The sequence below is a fragment of the Bubalus kerabau genome, chromosome 14 (assembly GCF_029407905.1).
Source record: "Bubalus kerabau isolate K-KA32 ecotype Philippines breed swamp buffalo chromosome 14, PCC_UOA_SB_1v2, whole genome shotgun sequence".
NCBI classification, from domain to species: Eukaryota; Metazoa; Chordata; class Mammalia; order Artiodactyla; family Bovidae; genus Bubalus; species Bubalus kerabau.
Genome location: NC_073637.1, coordinates 28,283,939 through 28,302,191, shown reverse-complemented (window position 1 = coordinate 28,302,191; position 18,253 = coordinate 28,283,939). Strand labels below are relative to the sequence as shown.

Below are 18,253 nucleotides of genomic sequence, written 5' to 3'. Positions count from 1 at the left end.
AACATTTTCATATGTCTTCAAGTTGCAATTAATTGGTAACACAGGTAAAGCATTAGTTGGAGCCTGTAAGAAACATATTAAGGACAATCACAGAGCACCTCACTAAAGTGGAGATTAGCAGGATATCTTACCCAAGAATTCTTCAGTGAAAATACCGATGCTGCTGAACTACTATGGTCAACTTCTGGGTTCAACAGGTAATTAGACGAGTATTATTCCTCATCAGTATGCACTCACTGTTTACTACGTGGGAGGCGCAGTGCTAGCTGTGGCCTAGGACCCTATCCTTAAAGCAAGTGCTTCTCCACTCATTTGCAGGATCCCTTTCTGCAGCTGCTTTTAAAATTCTTATGCAGAAGGCGGAAACTGCAGCATTACTCTGTACAAACGACATATTTTCTTAAGTCTCATTTCTCCTTTTTATGAACTAGAGGGTAGTCATACATTTACCTTAGAGAGGATTAACTGCCTACTCCTGCATGTGTAGTAAATAAATACCATATCCCACATACACAAAGCACAGAAAAATATGCTGTGTTCAGAAAACTTCCACAGTTCAGGCTGACAACAGAAAGAATTGAGATACCACAAGTCTTAGTTATTAAATATGGCAGAATTCCCATGTTGTATATAATGTTACATAGCAATAATGCTTCCTCTATTTAAGCAGAAGTGGATGCAAACAGCTACAAATGTTTAGTGTCTTGAAACACTTCCAAATTTCATTACTGTTCTTTTTTTTCCCTCTTCAGCCACATTAAAGAAGATTTTAGGGAAAGTATATACAAAGTATATACCTGTTAAATCATTCTGACTTCAAGAGAAGGCTCAGAATATAATTTAAGAATCTGATATAACATGAATGTTACAAGGTATTTCAAAGGAAAGAAATTTTCTACTTTCAACAACTGTCTGTGTGTAAAAAGCTTATGGGGTATAACCAACAAATGATTAACAAATGACTGCTATTATGTAGAATGATAAACATTTTTAAAAGGCCTTTTATTTACCTCTTCTACATTAGAAGCAGTCTTAGCAGAAGTTTCCATGAAGATAAGTCCGTGTTCTCGTGCAAAAGCTTCACCTTCTTCTTTTTTTACTTCTCTTCTAGATTCTAAATCACTGAACATGGGAAAGAAAGGGCTCAGTTATCAACCAACACAGTACAATTGGATTCAAAGTTATGCTGACCATTTTTCCAATTAATTTTTCACACATAATAATCAACTGCATTATCCTTCATATTATGAAAGTCAAAGTGCACACTGCTGAGCTTCAAAGAACTAACAATCCAAGCAGAAAGATTCTAAGTTAGAGTCTTAGAATGCTAAAACCAGAGAAACTCAAAGGGAACATCAAGCCTCAAATCCCACCTTTGAGTCCAGCAGGTTCCAAAAGAAGGGAACTATCTTACTCAACATAATGAGAGAGCAAAATTACACTAGACTCCTCATCCATCAGCCAGATTCAGAGTCTGAATATGATTAAAAATTAGTCACACAATCCTCAGAAACTACAGGAAGTTGACTGATAACATTCAAAGTACTACTGAAACATTAATTATTCATCCTAGTTGGTTTAATTCCCAATAAAACTGTTAATGAAAGAAGAGAGAGAGAAAAATAGAAGTCTAATTTAGAAATTTTGGACAAAAGTACGGTATTCATTTTTATCATACTGGAATTGTATTATTAGTTAAGGTAGGGGTAAAAAGTAGCTGTCTCTTCTTCAAGTATGTTTTATTGTTTAAAAAAAAAATTAAACTCAGTCTGAATAACTGGATGAAGATAATCTATCTAACTGAAATCTGGGGCCCTCCTGTGTGCTAAGCCATTTCCAGGATATGGGGACAGACCACTCTTCAAATCAGACATAGAACACCTCACCCCCACCCACCCCGGCCACCTCATGGAGCTTATATTCTAGCAGGAATAAAAAATAATGGTTGGGGTACACCCTCAACAGTGATACGGCAGTGTGCTACTGAAATTCAGCTCCCTTATCTGACAATCATTCTTAAGACTTTTGTTATCTGAAATTAGCCTTAAATTACACAAAATCTTCAAGCAAATACTTTCCCTTAACTGCCCTTCATCCCATTTTATGTGTATCAGTTCAGTTCAGTTGCTCAGTCGTGTCCTACTCGTGCGATCCCATGAACCGCAGCACGCCAGGCCTCCCTGTCCATCATCAACTCCCAGAGTCCACCCAAACCCATGTCCATTAAGTCGGTAATGCCACCCAGCCATCTCATCCTCTGTCGTCCCCTTCTCCTCCTGCCCTCAATCTTTCCCAGCATCAGGGTCTTTTCCAATGAGTCAGCTCTTCGTTCCAGGTGGCCAAAGTATTGGAGTTTCAGCTTCAACATCAGTCCTTCCAATGAACATCCAGGACTGATCTCCTTTAGGATGGACTGGTTGGATCTCTCTGCAGTCCAAGGGACTCTCACGAGTCTTCTCCAACACCACAATTCAAAAGCATCAATTCTTCGGCGCTCAGCTTTCTTTATAGTCCAACTCTCACATCCATACATGACCACTGGAAAAACCATAGCCTTGACTAGATAGATCTTTGTTGGCAAAGTAATGTCTCTGCTTTTTAATATGTTGTCGAGGTTGGTCATAACTTTCCTACCAAGGAGTAAGCGTCTTTTAATTTCATGGCTGCAATCACCATCTGCAGTGATTTTGGAGCCCAGAAAAATAAAGTCAGCCACTGTTTCCCCATCTATTTGCCATGAAGTGATGGGACCAGATGCCATGATCTTACGTTTCTGAATGTTTGTATATGCCACGTTTCATTTAAATAATCCCTTATTTGGGGATATTTCAAGTTACTCACAAGTTTTCCCTACCAGTATCTCTGATGATGTCTACATTTACAAATGTTATATTAGCAGAGGGTTAAGGATGTGTACATATAAGGGGTTGCTGGAACGAAAGAAAGTGGCACTTCAGTGTTCAGTTCTGTTTTAGCACTCATTTCTTCAGTTTTCCAGGCATAAAATCATATTGTTGTCTTTGACTTTTCATCCCATTAAACCCACTCAAATCACTTTTACTACTTAAGTATCTTTCTTTCCTAAACCATTTTCTTAACTTATGCTTTCTTGTTTAGGGTATTCTAATCCTTTAACTATTAAAAACTTTCATCTTTGTAGACTCTGCTTTTTAATTGCTTGTATAATCAATTCCAAATGCCACAGTTAAGAAAAATCTATGTCATGTGTCATTCTGACTAGGTCACTATCTTTCTCAAATGGTTCCACTGGCTCCCTACAGCTTAATTCACCTAACTCAAAAAGGGCTTACTCTCTGTCTCCAGGTTTACCCCAATTCCCCTTATCTGATAATAATCCCATTTATCTCTGTTCATTGCCCATTCACTCTTTGAATGTCATACATATTTTTTTCTTAGTTTCTTCCCTAAAAAGTCTTTCCACAGCTAGTGTATCCTAAAGAACTACCCTTCTACAATCATTAGAAACATGTTTGGTATACACTATATTTTGCTCTTGCTTTTCACAACTCAGCTACAGGCAGCAACCAAATTTAAGCCACCTAAGTGGCTTCCCTGGTGGTTCAGTGGTAAAAAGCTGGCCTGCCAATGCAGGGTTAGCTCCCTGGGTTGGGAAGATCCCCTGGAGAAGGAAATAGCAACCCACTCCAGTGTTCTTGCCTGGCAAATCCCCATGGACAGAGGAGCTTGGTGGGCTATAGTCCATGGGGTCCCAAGAGAGTCGGACATGACTTACTGACTAAACAACAAGCTGCCCCAGTCTCGTTTTAGACACAAGGAAAACACTGGTAAAAGTGTGAAAATTTTCTTTGTTCCTCAAATATTCTCCTCTTATTATTTCACACATCATCACTGAATGGTAGTATGAAAACTTCCATATTACTGAATACAAAGACCAAAGCTTCCCTTCAATAGCCTTAATCTTAAAAGAGGAGAATGACAGAATCAATCCCCATGGATATGGAGGGACAACTGTATGTTCTCTTAACAGCAAACCTCAATTAAAATAACACTAAAAAAATTTAATCTACTCAGTATAATATTTACTTGTTATGTTACTTTTTAAAAAACAGCTTTATAGCAATATAACTAACATTAAAAAAACACACATTTAATAGAAAACTTGATGAGTTTGATATGTGTATACCCTGTGAAGCCATCATTCCCCCACTGTAATTCACCTTTTCCTTCCCCTGTGCCCTAGGCAACTAATGATCTGCTTTCTGCTACTAAAGAATAGTCTGCATCTGCTAGGGTTTTATATAAATGGAACAACATAACATGTCTCCTTTTTCATCTTTTTTCTCCGGTAAATACTTAGGAGTGAAATGGCTAAGTGGTATAACAAATGTGTGTTTATTTTCTAAAGAAACTCCTGAATTGTTTTGCAAAATCATTGTATGATTTTATTTTCCCACCAGCAGTATGAGAGTTTCAATTTCCTCTAAATCCTTGACAATACTTGTTAAGTTGATCATTCTCTAAGTAATGTTTGACAAAATCAGAATCCCTAAAATTTCATATGCTTTCTTCTAGAGTTTTTTTTTAATACCTTTAGCTCTTACATTGAGGTCTATAATCCATTTCCAGTTAATTTTTGTATATGGTGTGAGGTAAGGATCAAGGTTAATTTTTTGCACATGGCTATACAATTGTTCCAGCACCATTTGGAGAAAAGATTACCTCTTCCCCTACTGAACCATGGCATCTTTATCAAAAAACAAACTATATACATATAGATTGACTTCTGATTTCTCACTCTGTTTCACTGATCTATGTCTATCTATGCCAATATCAGACTTATTACAGTAGTTTTACAATAAATCTTGAGGTCACTTTACTGAAACCAGCAAATCCTCCAATATTAGCTATTCTATGACCTTCACGTTTTCAAAAAAATTTTTAAATCAGCTTGTCAATTTCTACCTGCTTAAAAAAGACTGAAGCATTTTGATTGGGATTACAATGAATCTGCAGATTAATTTGGGAAAAGATGACATCTTAAAAATATTTATTTTCCAATCCATGAACATGGTATATCTCTCCATTTATTTAGATTTATTTTTTGGACTAAAACATTCTACAGATAAGAAAGCAGTCATCTAATAGAGGAAGTTTACAAAGACTATGATAACTACAGTTTAGAACTGGGAAATCAAACAGCTGTGAAAAAAATATATTTTTTGTTTAGGGATTACTTATTTTTTGAGACACAGCTGACATATAACACTGTAAGTTTAAGGGACACAATGTGCTGATTTGAAGCATTTATATAACACAATATGACTACCACTGTAGCATCAGCTAACACTTCCATCACATCATGTATCATTTTATTTTATGGTAAGAATGTTTAAGATCTCCTTTCACAGCACCTGGTACCCAGTGCAGTACTGTTAACTATAATCACAGTGCTGTACATGAGGAACCCAGAACTTACTCATCTTCTAACTACACGTCTGCACTCCTTTGACCAACATCTCCCCAGTCCATTTGTTTACACTACTCTCTCACTATCCCTTTAATATCTAAAGGATCTGTGGTGATGATACTCTTTTATTCCCAATATTAATAATGTATGTCTTCTTTTCTCAGTCTTCTCAAGAGCTAGCTTTTAGTTTTACTGGTTTTCTTTTTATTAACCTCCTTGTTTATTTTTGTTTACCTTAGGCTTAAATTGCTCTTATCTCTCTAGTTTTAATCTTACTTTACTTACCTTACTTTATCAGTAAGGTAAAGTTTAGGTTACTGATTTGCAACTCTTTCCTAATAAAAGTGTTTTGTGTTATAATCTCCCTCTAAGCACTGCTTTAACTGCACCCCTCAAGTTTTCAAGGATTGTAGATATATTAAAGAGAAACTAACTTATGAAAAACAGATACTAATGCAAGTAATTCTTGTCCATGGACATGCAAGCTGAGCCCTGGTGGAATACAGCTATCAGTCTGTGAATTTTGTTCAGTTTTGTATCCACCTGTAAATTCATTTCAGCATTCCTTATTTGATTATCAATGTGTGGTATTTTGAGTTCTCTTTTGAACCAACTGTATTATCTTACTGGTTCCCTCATTAATGGATGAAATAAATAAAAGCTTTGTTGTGTTCATTACCACGTAACAGTCATGCTTTTACTTTTCTTAAAATATTATCTTTTAATACTATTTTATAAACCTGAAGAATGAATGAATTCTGTATCTGCCAATTTAAAAACACTAGTTTTAATTGTTACCACTGTAATTTTCTACTAAATTAGTGAAAACTTTCCTACACTCTTAAACTTTTTAGAAACTATGGTCAAGAAACTTTTCTGATGTATTATACTATCATTTAAAACATAAACACAAGGACATTCACTGCAATTAACAATATCTAGAGATATAAAGTAAAATAAGATTGTAAAAACAATATTAAGATGACACTAATATGTAAGTCTTAGAGGTAAGCTTAAAAGTACTAAATATGGTATCTATTAAACAATATTATTAATAAAAGTGCTTCGGCCTTCAAGTGGAAATACACCTGATTAATCCATGTATTGCATTAATTCATATAATACATATTAAATAATTGAAAAAGGGAAAAATGTTTTTCTGAGTTCTGCAGATTGTTATTTCCACTGCCAAGTATTTTGGATAATACTGAACCTAGCCAGCAAACAAATCAGTGGGTTTTATTTTAAATTACTTATCAATGCAGGAGACCCAGGTTCAATCCCTGGGTCTGGAAGATCTCCTGGAGAAGGAAATGGCAACCTACTCCAGTATTCTTGCCTGAAAATCCATGGACGGAGAAGCGTATAAGACTACAGTCCATGGTGTTGCAAAGAGTTGGGCACAACTGAGTGAATTCACTTTCACTTTCAATCAGATAAAATGCCATAAAAATCTTTAAAATACAGCTTCCAACAAAAACTATTTCAAATAATAATAAGTTCCAATAAAGCTTATGATCTGTATTTTAAAAGCCAAAAGAAACCTCTTAATATTATAAAAATTTCATAATTTAAGAAATCAATAACTTACATTTTGGACAATGTACAAGACAGGCACTTTAAGAGTTACCACATAAACAGCTATCCAGTCTTCACCATTATGCAATAAAGATTTAAAGATACAGTCTTTTTACCTTTTATTTCCAATAAGCATAATGACCATGTTGGAATTGGAATGCTGGCGGGCATCTTCTAACCAGGTTGTCAAGTGGTTGAATGTGTCTCTCCTAAACATAAATGATAATCCAATGACTATTTTCAAAGTATTTTCCCTAGTGCTGTACAATGAACAGTATACATTCCATTAAAGATTATTTTTAGCCATATGCAATGAAACAAGAAACAGATTTTAAGTACAATATCTGGAGTCACAGCTCAATGACTATAGTTCAGTTTAGGAATTAAATGTAACCCCACTTCAGGAAATTCCAATGTATAAATATCATTACCAACCAAACTGATCAACTTGGGATGCTTATTTATATGAGAGAAACTCAGTTACAGATTTCTGTAGGAAATTTAAATTTAATTCAAGATACACAGGTTTTAAAGCCAAGCAGTCAGGACATAAAGGCAAAGTTATACTTTTACTACTGATACTTAGAAAAATTCTCTGCATTGACCACTGAGCCGAACAATCCGCAAGTTCTCACCTTGTAATATCATACACTAGCAAAGCCCCTGCTGCTCCTCTGTAATATGACCGTGTGATGGAACGGAAGGACTCTTGCCCTGCCTGTGAGGAAAGAAGAAAAGGTTGAGAGTTCCCTTTAATAAGCAGTCCTCTCTACGTTTTCTTATTATTCATATGTGGAATATATGGACAGGGAGAGAATGAGTACATAAAGGAAAAGAAGAAATCCTAACTTCACTAGTCTTAGGAAAAAGTCACATAATACCACTACTGCTCAAGTCAACCAGACGCACATGCAATCCACACCCCCCACCCCCCAAAACAAGACCTCGAAACCTTTTTTGGCAATCCCTGACAACCCAATTTACTGAATGGCTTCACAATACATGAATCATTATTAGAACACAGAATGGACTCCTAGCAACTAAGCTCTGAAGACAAATTTGAAAGGAAGCAAATAACCCAGAGCCTCACATTTGAATTCAATAACCCACTCCCTGGGGCAGCTGTTGACACTAGAATAAATAAAGTCCATTGTAAATAAATGATGAATGACATCTTTACGCCCACCATCTGCTGGTGTAAAGGTTGTTGGAAGGCCAAGGATGCAGATTTTATCAGTTATATCATAAACTGCAGTGAGCTTTCAACAGTGATCAGATGGAATTCTTTGAGCAATCATTTTATTATGAAAAACAGAAAATGGTTCTGAATTTATGAAATTCTTTTCTCTACACTTAATCAATTTTCTCTGTATTTGATATATAATGCTTGTCAAAAGGCAAGAGGACATAAAAGTCATCTTAATACTCACTTGTGGAAACAGACTTCAGAGATACTAGTTAATTTCTCTCTGCTACTGGTGGCACTAATGTTCTGCTTTTTAAGAAAGGCTCGTGTGGGACATACCTTTTGCCTCTGAGTTTAAAATTGAGGCAGTTCTTATCGAAAATAATTTTTCATTTTTAATCATTTCAACCTTTGAGGAAAAAATGGCATGTAAATTAAGTACACAACAAAGCCTGTTTACATAATTTTTTAATTAAAAATCTACTAACTCCTTGCATTCTGAGTTCTGATCTTCCAGCGTAAATATTCAGTCCTTCCCACCCTCAGAATGCACGCAGACAGCTCAGGTTCTGCCCTGTTCTAGTAGTAATACTCAAGTGCTGTTACTGGGGTTCTTCCTATCCTCCCAGGGCCTAGCACTGGGTCTGGCACACACCAGACATGCAGAGAAAGCTGAATTCTAATGTCTCAGGCAAATGCACCAAACGATTATCACTCTATCCTGATGTCACATCCATACTGATGTCCACCTAAATGAGTGGACATCAGTAGGTCTTGACATACTAAGATTCAGTAAAAAAGAACTCCTCCCAGTGGAAACTAAAGAATGAGATCTTCTTTTGATAACTTAAAAGTAATTCTGGCACTATGTCTTGCGATAAATTAGATACTGAGAAAGCCATCACGTAAAAGGGCTGTAAAAAGAGCCAACTCATTTCACAGAGTTTGAGGTTAAAACACTAGATACTAGCTGGAAGTATGAAACTACTTATAATTATTTTTATATAATTTATTGGGACACAGCTTTCAAAAAAAATTCTCTCAAATCCAAGTTCAAAAGGCAAACCTTATGGGAATTTCCTCTTTAACTGCTTAGCATGGGAAAACTAAGGACTAGATTTTTAACAGATTTACTTCACTGTGAATGATATATACCAAGGAAGGATTATGTGGTAAACAATACAAAAAAGGTAAGTATTTTATGTGTTCAAGACAAAAATCACGTTTAGAGCTCTTCTATCTCCCAAGTCTAGACAAAGAGCAAACGTAAAAGTTCTTTAAACTGATCATGGTGGGATCTTTTGTGGGATGAATTAAAATGAATATAGTTGACCCCTCAACAACATGGTTTTGAACTGTGTGGGTCCACTTATATGTGGAACTTATATGTGGAATAGTCTGAGGTTGGTTGAATCCACGGACATGGAAGAACCAGGGATAGGAAGAACCATGGAGAAGAAGGGCCAACTATATATCCAGATTTTTGACCGTGGAGGGTTGTCAACCCTAACCCCACACTGTTCAAGGGTTAACTGTGCATTGCTACAGACCATACAGAAGAACTATTCTGAGATCTAAAACTTCAGGGTTTATACTTCAAATAAGAAATAGTAAAATGGAAACAAACTTAGGAAAAGCACATATCTGTATATCATTTCCATTCCTCCTGAACTGTTTTACAAAGAACAAACATGTTGCAATATGGAAATAATGTATATTATGCATCACTTTATACTAAATCCACTGGATCTGGATCTTGCCGTAATTACAAAATCAAACAAAAATTCAAGCAAAAAAATGACAACATTCCAAGTGATTGTTATGAGCGCAGCTATGCATCTTAAAATCTATGATTACTTTGTAATAAGCAAAGATCAGTATTCAGAAGTTTCTTGAGACCTGACTTGTAGGAACAACATTCCATACTCTGGCCTACTAAACAACTAATTGCAGAAAGCTAGCCCAATGGTTAATTATCTTGATCATATTGAAGCAAAATAATCTAGTCTTTAAAAAACACTTTAATATAAACCTGTTCAAACTATGATCAACTGATATGTTTTAAGTGAAAAGAAAATCAATTTATGATATATAGATGTTTTTCATCCTCTTCACTATAAGATGGTGGCTTAAAGAGATTTTAGAAGTTTGAAACTGAACAAGATATAGCATTATTTGTAGAAAGGGACTCCTAATAGCAGCTAAGGATATAAAGATTCCCCCCAACTGGCTTCTCTATGTGCCTTTCCATTGATAACAATTTTTGTAGTAACCCCTTTGGTAATTTAACTCCTCCTCCTCTTCTGTTACCTCCATTAATATACAACTCTACATGCATCAAGCTAGTGTTCAAAAATCTTTACCCTGAATGTAAATCCTAACCTCTTGGGCATCTGATTTCTATTTGTTTCTCTAAAATTTTATATTATTATTCAATAAGTCTTACTCATACAGCCATTTTTTTTCCTACTGGTATTCTATCCATATTCTGAATATTCCTGCTTCTGTGCCTCTGTTTTAACTCTTTGTCTGAAAATTTTTCTCCTCTTTCTACTTCCTCAATATCTATTCCCTCTGAGGACCAGTTCAAGCTCCATAATCCTCTCACAAAGCTAGGAAGCTTGTCCACCAGAGCCTATACTTAGCCTTTTCCCCTCACAAATCCAAAAGCAACTTCATGTGATCATTTGGGTCTAATACTATTGATTAGATAAAATGAACACACTACTCACACGCTTATCTTTTTTTCCTCCTTAGATCTCCTTGAGGGATAGCCCAATTCAGAATACTGAAGTTTACTCATAGCAGACACTCAAATATGTCACCTTGAATGATCCCAAACAGCCAATAAAGTTAGAAAATTAAAATTTGTGAGAATCAATACTACAGTAATACCTTTTAGTTTCACTGTTAGTCATTTATCTTACAACTCTAGTTACATGGAACACAGCTGAGAGCCAAAAAGAAAAAAGGATTTCTAAGTAGCCAACTGAGCTGTCCAGGGCTCAAACATGGAATCTACGGTACTTTACTCAACTTAAAAATCTAGACCTGTGATCAAGGACTGCTGTTATCCAGGAAAAAGATTCTGAAGTTTACATGCAAGAGGAAGACTACTGGTTTGGATGACGGCAGGATTAACAAGCATCACAGTAATTTTTAGGCTGTCTTAGTGTCAACAGCAAGGATGGAGAAAAAGTCAACCAGGACTATTTAATTCTAGGTTTTTTAAGGGAATTTCATATAGAAACTTAAGAAGATTCTGAGAAGAAGAACAAAGGTTGCAAAGATCTAGGAAAGAAGAGATGTTGGATGCTTTAACAAATTTAAGCATATTTACTTTGCAAAAAGACTTAAGAGGATGTAACTGCTGACTTCAGATTCTTTTAACACTGTCATGTAAGAAAAACGGGAGACACAGGTGCGAGGGGGACATTAATGTAGAGCGACCTCAAGCAAAGCATTTATGCAAGGCACAATGTATGAAAAACATATTAAAGAACAGGAAGTAGTTTAGTTCACACTACAGTGAAGGATTTGGGTTGCACAAAAATGTTTTATTAGCTAAGGAAGCAAACTGGTTTCTGTAAAACAATCACTTCTGGAAAAGAAGAGAAACTATTAGTACAGAAGTAGAAAATATTTCCTTTTGGTTAGAGATCATTAATTAAAATCTCTAGGAAAGAAGGGAGTTTTCATATTTTACTTTCTCTTTTCTATGCAGTTTTGAAGTCTCGTTGCTTGACAGAACATAAATCCTGAAAGTTATGAGATGCTACAGGTTGGGGGTGGGGGAAACACTAAGAAATGGTGAATGCATAAATTTGCACTGCAGAAAGAGGAAACAAGAAAGCATAAAAACACAGAGTCCCATGTATGATTCTGGAACAGAGCAAGACAGATTTAGGGTTTCCCATTTTGGGATGACTGTGTGGCACATAGGAAAGATGAGGAAACCTAGGTCTCACGACAGCCTTCAGAAATTCGCTCAGCATTCTTGAGAATCCAGTCTGTGAGACTGAATATTCTTCAAGGTACCTTCCTTCAGTAATGGCATTAAAGGTGACAGGTGAGACACTAAGACTGCAAGATTAGGAAGAAAAAAAAGACCAGAGGCACGTGGCAGTAAAATTCCCTGTATTTTCCATTTCATTTACTAGTTTAGAGATATGCTGTTTGTCGCCCTAAACCTTTTGGGTTTTCTCAACTGGGGTTCAGAATTAAGTCCTAATTGCCCTAAGGTAGTGGTGCTTACACTGACCTGGACCCCTGGGAGTCCCTGAGACTCCTGAAGGGCCCATGAGGTCCTCCATTCCCCAACTATCTATTTGTGTGAGGTTGTATTCTCTTCATCAGTTCAGTTTAGTTGCTCAGCTGTGTCTGACTCTTTGCGATCCCATGGACTGCAGCACGCCAGGCCTCCCTGTCCATTACCAACTCCCAGAGTTTACTCAAGCTCATGTCCATCGAGTCGGTGATGCTGTCCAGTAGCATACTAGGCACCTACTGACCTGGGGAGTTCATATTTCAGTGTCCTATCTTTTTGCCTTTTCATACTGTTCATGGGGTTCTCAAGGCAAGAATACTGAAGTGGTTTCCATTCCCTTCTCCAGTGGACCACATTTTGTCAGAACTCTCCACCATGACCCATCCGTCTTGGGTAGCCCTACACGGCATGGCTCATAGTTTCATTGAGTTAGACAAGGCTGTGGTCCATGTGATTAGATTGGTTAGTTTTCTGTGACTGTGGTTTTCAGTCTGTCTGCCCTCTGATGGAGAAGGATAAGAGGCTTATGGAAGCTTCCTGATGGGAGGGACTGACTGAGGGGGAAACTGGTTCTTGTTCTGATGGGCGGGGCCATTCTCTTCATAGACTTCAAGAAAACAACACACAAAAGACTTGATGCAGAGGGCGACACAAGAAACCAGCTGTCTTCTACTAAGCAGAATGTAAAAATTTTCAAAATGTAACAAAATGACACTTCACACTGGAAAATAGCTTTTTGTCTTGGGAAAACGGTCAATTTCCATAAAAATTGCATTGTTTACGCTAATATACAATGAGTTTATCAGGGTTATTCTACAATCAATTAATAATAAACTGTTTAATAAGTTTCTCAGCTTTAATCTCTAGTGATAAGCCACGTAAGCCAAGGCTCTTTGAGGTCTCTACATATCAAATGTATACAATAAAGTACTTATCTTTTATGCAGAAGATAGGAAAATAAAGAAAAACAGTCAGGCAAATAACTTTCCGTGGTTCAGGTGAGAAACTGCCATTAAAAACTAGGTGACAGGATACCGAACTGGCATTCGATGAACGTAAATGACAGGATCGGGAGCAAGGTAGCATCAAGTGCTCAGGACTAAATCATACTTCTAGAATAAACTAATAAACTATCAGATCAAGTGACTATGGTACTGCCATTCATATATTTTAACTCACATGTATACTTTAGACATACTGCTTGTTTTTCTTAAAAACATAGTTTCTGGAGCATTTCTATTTAGATCCCATAGCCTGAGAATTTGCTCAAATATGTTCCCCTACACCTGACACCTGGGTACCTCTGTTGAAAATACTGCATGATAAAAATGAATCTTTTCTGTTACCACATTTTATGTCATGGTTGCAAGAACGTCAGTGTCTAACAAACCATAAGAGTCATAAGATAACAATAAAACTGAACAAACACACAACAATGTACTTTTATAAAATGACTTTACTGAGGTCATACAAGGTATTTTCGCTATACTTACCGTATCCCATATCTGAAGTTTTATCTGTTTTCCATCAATAGTTATCATTCGAGCACCAAACTCAACACCTGAATAAAACAGAAAGTGTTTTGTTAGGCAAATTAGTGGGAATATACTTCACATTAAGGATTTTTTTAAAAAAGGGTATTTCTAGGACATGCTATGCCACATAATACACAGATTAACAAATACAGCTCCCATCCTTAGAAAATGTATAAGTTAAGGCAGAGATATTCATAAGACATTGGCTAAGAATATAATTAAATACTAAGGTACCTGAGTCTTGTGTAGTCAAGACACCAACTGTGCCCTTCATGTTTTGCAGGCTCAATAATATTAAAAATAATTAGAAATGAGATTCAAGAACCAATTTCTTAAAAACTGTTAATGTGGTTTAACAATAACTAAAATGGACAGATGAATTTCAACATCATAGTCTTAGTTCCATCATGGGTTATCAACTAGGAAAGAAATCTTCAAGTTCATTCACTAGAGATGACCACTGTTTAAACATATTTTCAGAAATCTCACCATGAATAAATACACATAGAAGCATACAGTTTTATATAAATGGGAATACACAAATGCTGTCCTGCAATTTGCTTTTCAGTCACTATGTCATAAACATTATTCCATACCACAAAGTACTTTTTCAATAAAAAAATTATATAAAACTATACTATTATTTTTAATGGCCACATAATAGTCCTGTGTGTTATGTATCTTTAGATATACATGCCTTTTATTAAGCTGGTACTCTATTGCTACAAATTTTGGTTGTTTCCAAATCTTCACTAAGTAGTTAATGCTGAAATGAATTTTCTGCATATATTTTTCAACTTATGATTATGATTTTTGGCAAATTACAGGATACAGGATTGCAGGTTAAGGGAATACAAACTTTACACTTATCAGCTAGCTTACAACTTTGGCTTTTTCCCTCGCATTTAGCATCTTTTGAAAATACTCATTCAATCATCAAAATAGGAGGAGGAGAAAAAGAGGGTATAATTTCAGAAGAGCAAACAGCTGTGAAGGAGACTCTGCAAGAAGTCTATCACTTACATTACACCAAATCATTACTGCTTGGAGTGTGTTCTTTCAGTATTTAGATCAGAGTCAGGGTGATGGGGAGACACACATGGTCCCCAGAAACCAGATGTCATCCTGGCAGAAAAACAGCTTTTAGTTGCCCAGGGAAGGGCACACTGCCCAGTGCCAGAATTTCACTTCAGCATCTCCTATAATTCCCCCAACTGTGATCAGGAAGGTGAGATAGAAAGGTGATTTACCCTTTCAGGATATGTAACTTGATTGAGTTTTTATTCTGTATTTTATTATTTATTCCATACTAGGGGCAAAGTCAATACAAAGGAACTAATGGTATGTTTCTCAGACTCCGAAATACAGGAAAAGCACAGAGAAAAGACCTAGGAGTCAGGATGTACTAGAAAGAAAAATGCAAAACTGTACAATTAACCTCATATAAAACCACTACAGTGTTTACACATCTACCTATCTATATGCATATAGTCATATACCGTCTATGCCACAGTGTAGGGGGATACCCAAAACAACAATCCACCAGCTTACTCAGTGACATGAAAATGAGTGGCTGAGGAAAGAAACTAGCGGCTAAGGACAGTACAAATGCTCTTTGAAATGCTCACTATTTAAAAGGAATGTCCTAAAGTACAAAATTCTACAGATCAGCAAGATAGTTGACAAATTGGAAGCCTTTTCAACAATCTATTGTAGCCACAGAGAGAAATCCTGTTTTACCTCCCATTGTCATGGAAAGGCTTTTAACCACAATCCAAAAACATCTGCATTGCTCAGTGGGATTTAAGATTTCTTAAATCCAATATGTAACGTCAAATTTGATGAAAAACAATGGCAAATTAGAAACAGACCCTTGACCGACACCATGGATGGATAGGCAAGCCAAGCAAGGACCAGCACCCTGAGCAGAGGGATGAAGGTACTCAAACTGACTGGCAACCATTCCGTCCTTTGATGGGAGGATGGCTGTTTTGGTTTCTGCTTTCCAGCCTCTTAGGATGCTTCACTCCTGCCCATTTCCAAGTCCACGTCCCCACCCTCTTGTGGAGTCTACATAAAACTCCAGACACTCTCATATCCCTAATAATCTAGACACTCTAATAACCCCTTTGCTTAACTTAACCCACAGTTGAGTTTTGGCATATTTAGCCCTTTATTCAAAGTATACAGACAGAGACTCAGTTCAGTTCAGTTCAGTCACTCAGTTGTGTCCGACTCTTTGTGACCCCATGAACTGCAGCACGCCAGGCCTCCCTGTCCATCACCAACTCCCGGAGTTCACCCAGATTCATGTCCATCGAGTCAGTGATACCATCCAGCCATCTCATCCTCTGTCGTCCCCTTCTCCTCCTGCCCCCAATCCCTCCCAGCGTCAGAGTCGTTTCCAATGAGTCAACTCTTCGCATGAGGTGGCCCAAGTACTGGAGTCTCAGCTTTAGCATCATTCCTTCCAAAGAACACCCAGGGCTGATCTCCTTCAGAATGGACTGGTTGCATCTCCTTGCAGTCCAAGGGACTCTCAAGAGTCTTCTCTAACACCACAGTTCAAAAGCATCAGTTCTTCGGCACTCAGCTTTCTTTACAGTCCAATTCTCACATCCATACATGACCACTGGAAAAACCATAGCCTTGACTAGACAGACCTTTGTTGGCAAAGTAATATCTCTGCTTTTGAATATGCTATCTAGGTTGGTCATAACTTTCCTTCCAAGGAGTAAGCATCTTTTAATTTCATGGCTGCAATCACCATTTGCAGTGATTTTGGAGCCCAGAAAAATAAAGTCTGACGGTTTCCACTGTTTCCTCATCTATTTCCCATGAAGTGATGGGACCAGATGCCATGATCTTCGTTTTCTGAATGTTGAGCTTTAAGCCAACTTTTTCACTCTCCACTTTCATCAAGAGGCTTTTGAGTTCCTCTTCATTTTCTGCCATAAGGGTGGTGTCATCTGCATATCTGAGGTATTGATATTTCTCCCGGCAATCTTGATTCCAGCTTGTGCTTCTTCCAGCCCAGTGTTTCTCATGATGTACTCTGCATATAAGTTAAATAAGCAGGGTGACAATATACAGCTTTGCCGTACTCCTTTTCCTATTTGGAACCAGTCTGTTGTTCCATGTCCAGTACTAACTGTTGTTTCCTGACCTGCATACAGGTTTCTCAAGAGGCAGGTCAGGTGGTCTGGTATTCCCATCTCTTTCAGAATTTTCCACAGTTTATTGTGATCCACACAGTCAAAGGCTTTGGCATAGTCAATAAAGCAGAAATAGATGTTTTTCTGGAACTCTTGCTTTTTCGATGATCCAGTGGATGTTGGCAATTTGGTCTCTGGTTCCTCTGCCTTTTCTAAAACCAGCTTGAACATCTGGAAGTTCACGGTTCACATATTGCTGAAGCCTGGCTTGGAGAATTTTGAGCATTACTTTACTAGCGTGTGAGATGAGCGCGATTATGTGGTAGTTTGAACATTCTTTGGCATTGCCTTTCTTTGGGATTGGAATGAAAACTGATCTTTTCCAGTCCTGTGGCCACTGCTGACTTTTCCAAATTTGCTGGCATATTGAGTGTAGCACTCTCATAGCATCTTTCAGGATTTAAAAGAGCTCAACTGGAATTACATCACCTCCACTAGATTTGTGGAGACTACTGAGGCTTAAAAAGTCTTCAAAGATTTTGCCTCTAAAAACACACCTAATTTAAAAACCATGTTATATGAAAATCAAGACTGTTTCTAAAGCAGGAAAATACAGAACGATTGCCATTTTAACTTCACGTATTAATAGGATCAGGACAGAGAACAAAAACAAGAGGCCGAGAAACTAGTTTTAAAAGGCTACTACTATATTATCCAGGAATGAGATAAGAAAAAACTGACAAGCACAGTTGATTACTGAAAAACTATGATTTCTGTTTTCCTATCAAGTGAAACAGAAACAAAGAATTCAAGTTTAGCTTCAAAAACATAACTCTTTCCAATTTACCTTCTCATAAATGGGTTCATTTAGTGCAGGCTTTACCTTTGTATTCTATGTGGTAAAAGAAAATGCTGAAAGCTGAAGTGTCCTAGAAATTTTAGAAACAAACAAAAACCCAAAACCTTACACATCTCCACTGGACTGTAAAAATTTTAAATCATTTTAGTTAAGTATATATTTGTATGTGTGTATGTGTGTGTGTGTGTGTGTGTGTGTGTGTGTGCTTAAGAAGCTCATTTAGA

General features: G+C 36.9%; 1 protein-coding gene across 2 annotated transcripts in view; it reads right to left on the bottom strand.

Annotated features, from left to right (window-relative positions):
• Positions 1-18,253, bottom strand: part of RAB2A (RAB2A, member RAS oncogene family) — a 69,975-nt gene that overhangs the window by 16,755 nt on the left and 34,967 nt on the right. For both annotated transcript variants that reach the window (XM_055546062.1, XM_055546061.1), the window contains 4 exons: positions 13,974-14,041; positions 7,663-7,745; positions 7,144-7,236; positions 1,011-1,122 (listed from right to left, as the gene is read on the bottom strand). In XM_055546062.1, the coding sequence (XP_055402037.1) occupies positions 1,011-1,122; positions 7,144-7,236; positions 7,663-7,745; positions 13,974-14,041 (356 nt within the window). The remainder of the gene's footprint in view (positions 1-1,010; positions 1,123-7,143; positions 7,237-7,662; positions 7,746-13,973; positions 14,042-18,253) is intronic.